The sequence below is a fragment of the Solanum tuberosum genome, unplaced genomic scaffold, assembly GCF_000226075.1.
Source record: "Solanum tuberosum cultivar DM 1-3 516 R44 unplaced genomic scaffold, SolTub_3.0 scf00034, whole genome shotgun sequence".
Classification (NCBI taxonomy): domain Eukaryota; kingdom Viridiplantae; phylum Streptophyta; class Magnoliopsida; order Solanales; family Solanaceae; genus Solanum; species Solanum tuberosum.
The window spans coordinates 2,078,036-2,082,208 of record NW_006238962.1 but is presented as its reverse complement, the minus strand read 5'-3'; the positions used below and the strand labels follow the sequence as shown (position 1 = coordinate 2,082,208).

The 4,173-nt window shown below is 28.2% G+C and overlaps 1 protein-coding gene across 1 annotated transcript; it reads left to right on the top strand.

The window, feature by feature from the left end:
- Positions 1-1,325: 1,325 nt before the first annotated feature.
- Positions 1,326-3,407, top strand: LOC107059744 (transcription factor HEC2-like). The gene is made up of 2 exons (XM_015306628.1): positions 1,326-1,986; positions 2,759-3,407. The coding sequence occupies exons 1-2, from the start codon at positions 1,512-1,514 to the stop codon at positions 3,049-3,051; spliced, it is 768 nt and encodes a 255-aa protein (XP_015162114.1). The 5' UTR covers positions 1,326-1,511; the 3' UTR covers positions 3,052-3,407.
- Positions 3,408-4,173: the final 766 nt, after the last annotated feature.

The window sequence follows — 4,173 nt, the reverse complement described above, 5'->3', positions numbered from 1 at the left end:
GTGATTCTTATTGGAACACATGTTGAGGTGTGGTGCTTGGTTATTCACACTTATTATATATAGTAATTGTAATTTGTAGTTTCTTTTTCGTCAATTTCAAACAATATATGTTGTTAATTGATAGATTTTTTGGAGTCGACTATTTTTTTTTATTAATTATTGTAATTTATTGTTTCTTTTTCGTGAATTTCAAACAATATATGTTTATCATATAATCCATTTTATGTGGTACCAATAGAATTTAGAGAGTCAATTAAATTTTTTATATAACTTTTAAATATTTAAGGTGTTACTTATTGTAATGTATAGTATTAGTTATATTATTTTTAAATATATTTAAATATTATATGTTACCTTTTTTATCTTAATTTATATGGCATTGATAGAATTTAAAGTGTCAAATAATTGTTAATTATTGTAATATATAATATGGAGTATTTAAGTCATTTAGAGTATAGTAATTAATATATAATATGTAGTATTTAAGTGGAAGGTAGTGGGGCCCACATATAAATATATTGGATATTAATAGTGATTCTTATTGGAACACATGTTGCCTTGTGGTGAAAACTTATTCACTCTTCTTATATAGTAATATAAAGTGTAACAAACTAAAAAGTAATTATATCACATAAATTAAAACGAAAGAAGAATGTATAGTATCTTTTTAGAGTATAGTGTGGTAGATATTTATTCCCCTCCGTCCATAATTATTTATTCATGTTTAATTGACATATTTACTATAGAAAATATAAAATTAACTACAAAATTTATGGATAATCCTAAGTTAATTCGTTGTTAAAAAACTTCTAACCAATTGATTTTTTTTATAATCTATCACTAATTCATAGCTAAATGGATTGACATACAATTTTTGTTGTTTAACAACATAATTTTATCCATCGTTAATTCCTTATATTTTATTAGTGATATCTCTTACAAAGCAATAGATAAAATAATTATTTTATTATATTATTTTTATTAATTATTATAAATTATTTAAATATTATGATATGAATTATATTTAATAATAAAAGGTAAAATAAGAATAAAATGATATAATTTTTCAAATTCAATAAGTAAAAGTGAACAATTTTTTTTAGTATATAAAATTTAAAAGTAAAAATGGACGGAGGGAATATCAAATATGAAACTAAAAAAAGGAAAGAGAAGGTTTACCAACTTCCGTAGTGCTACATCAGTATATAATATAAAATATTAAAATAGCGTACTATATAATCAATAATAATAATAATAATAATTTCCTTACAAGTTGTTATATATAGCATTCCCAATGAGCTTTATTGTAGTCTGTTCCCAATATATATCACTATTTTATTTCCCTCTCAATATTTCTTCTCCAAAAAAATCAAATAGACTATAGTAGTTGTTAGATCTTTTGCTTTAATTATCATCAAACTTTCGATCTGCGTATATTCTGCTCTTTCCAATAACAAACATCAATAATCTTTTTCTTTTCTTTACTCTATAAAGGAGAAAAAGTCATATATATGGATAATATTGACTTGCTCAAATCCTCACCTTGTGAAGATCAAATGGAAATGTTCATGATGCAAATGGAAAATGAAATGCCAATGTTGGACTATAGTCCACGACGAAGCAATAACAACAACAACAATAATAATATTAATCGTAATAATTTCTTTGAAATTATCGATCATCATAATTCACCATCCACATTCTTGAACAATGTGCCATCATCTACCATTCCATTCAATGACTCTAGATCTCCTCAAATAATTCATCAAGAATCTTCAATAACCCTTCCTTTCTTGGAAAATTCGAGTCGTAGTAATGGGAAGTGGAGTACTTCTATTAAAGGTGACTATAAAGAACAAGTATCCATTGCCTCGCATTTGAGTACATTTCCTTCACACACATTGAAGCGAAATTCTATGGTGGCTATGAGAGAGATGATTTTTAGAATAGCTGCAATGCAACCAATTCAAATCGATCCATCATCCGGTAAGAATTTTGGTGTCCTTGTGTGTGTCTCTCTATATTTTAGTGACGCTCAGATAAACGTGCCCTAAGGCTAATGACTTTGGGTGCAACTTGCATTTAGAGGCTTGATAGTTCATGGTATCTTTCCATTCATACCACTATCAAAAAATGAAAATAACCATTAACTAATTTGTCTTTTTAATTTGTTGCTAATTTACTATTGGGGATTATCAACAAATTTTGTTGTTTGACTATCGAATTTGACCCTCAATAATATTTTTTTTCCTCCCTAGGAGCTCCCACCCCTTTTACTCCCTTGCTGATTCAAACTCGCAACCTTCGGGTTGGAAGTGAGGGGTGCTTATCATCCGAGCAACTCCCTCTCGTCAACCCTCATTATTTTTTGTTTTTTCTAGTAGTGGTTTTTATTTATTTATGTGAGAATCAAGATATATATTGACTTGTTTCTTTTTTTTATTCTCATTTTTAACGATATCTTGATAGATATTGGTTATTTTTCCATGTTATTTATGGTGAGTATTATTTCTGGCTGATTAGTAAAAGCAACATGAATATATCGATCGATCTTTTATCAATGGACTTTATCGTTTAAAACTTTTAAATTTGACCATCATCAATTTCTATTTGCACTAGTGGTTTTTTCATTGATGTGAAAGTCGAGATATTTGTTGACTTGTTTCTCTTTTTTATTCTCATTGTTAACCATATCTTGATATCAATATTAGTTATTTTTTCTTGTTATTTAACATGGATATTATTTCTGGATCATCAGTAAAAGCACCAAAGAGAAGGAACGTGAAGATATCAAGCGACCCTCAAAGCGTGGCGGCACGCCATAGGAGAGAAAGGATAAGTGAAAAAATAAGGATACTACAAAGATTAGTACCAGGTGGAACAAAAATGGACACAGCATCAATGTTAGATGAAGCAATTCATTACATGAAATTCTTGAAGAAGCAAGTTCAATCTCTTGAAAAAGTTGAAATTAATAGACATATGCCAATGTCATTAAGTGGTAATTATTTACCTAATTATTACCCTTATCATCAAAGTGTTCAACCCTAGATAGATAGTTATGTTTGAGTGACAAATATTGAATAATGAGTTCTTGTTTTTAGTATAAATTCATGTGGGGTAGTAAAATAGAAAGGATAGTATCAAATACATATATATCTGTCCAGAAGAAAAAGTTTTTCTCTTAGAGAGGCGTTTTCTTCGCTTAGAAAAGTGTTCCTTCTCTCAAGGGATTTTCATAATTCAACCAACTCCTGGCGATGGTGCATTTCCAATTGGGCTTGGTGCTTTTGTTTTAAAAAGTAGGGTCACTTCTTATGATATATAATTATAAAGTTTAAGTTTATATATAGCATGTAAGTTGTACTACTAGAGAAATAATAAAAGTTAATAACCATGTTTTTATATAGTGAATTCATGATGATTTCTCTACAAAATTATGTGTTTTTATGTGCGGATTTTTTAGAATTGGTCTAATATTATTGATCTATTATAGCCCTCATGATTCAAAAAAGTTGATGATATACTTGGTTGAAATTGAGTAATTTTTCTGAAGTAATAGCTAGGGATAGTTTTTCTCATATTTTTTATTAGTAATGCACGCATATTCTAGAAATTGTAAATCTACTCCATCATTTGTATTAAGAATATAACTAAGTAAATAGAAATATGATTTACTTTATATTAATTCTACCACAAAAAAAATCTCAAATTATTCCACCCAACATGGAGGGTATGATTCCAAGTGAAGAACGAGTATTAATCTTTTTTCACTCCAATTTTCTCATGTTTGATTGGGTTAAATGTTTTGGAAAATGTTTTCCAAATCAACTCATTTTCCTCAAATTTAAGGAAAATGACTTCCCTTCAAAACTTAAGGAAAACATTTTCCAAAACTCTCTTCCAACTTCAAATTACAATTACTTTTTTGTTGAAAAAATCAATTTTATTTTGTCCCTACCCTCAAACCAGCCCCCCAACCACCTCCCAAAATAAATAAATATTTTAAAGCTTGTTTTTAAATTCAATTTTTTTACCCTATCCTTTCCTCTACCCCCACCTCCTCCCAAAAAAAATATTAAAAATTATTTTTAAAAGATATTTTAAATTTCAATTTTTAATTTTTTACTCCCCACTCACTACCCTCGCCCCCTCCCACCCCCCTCTATCAAC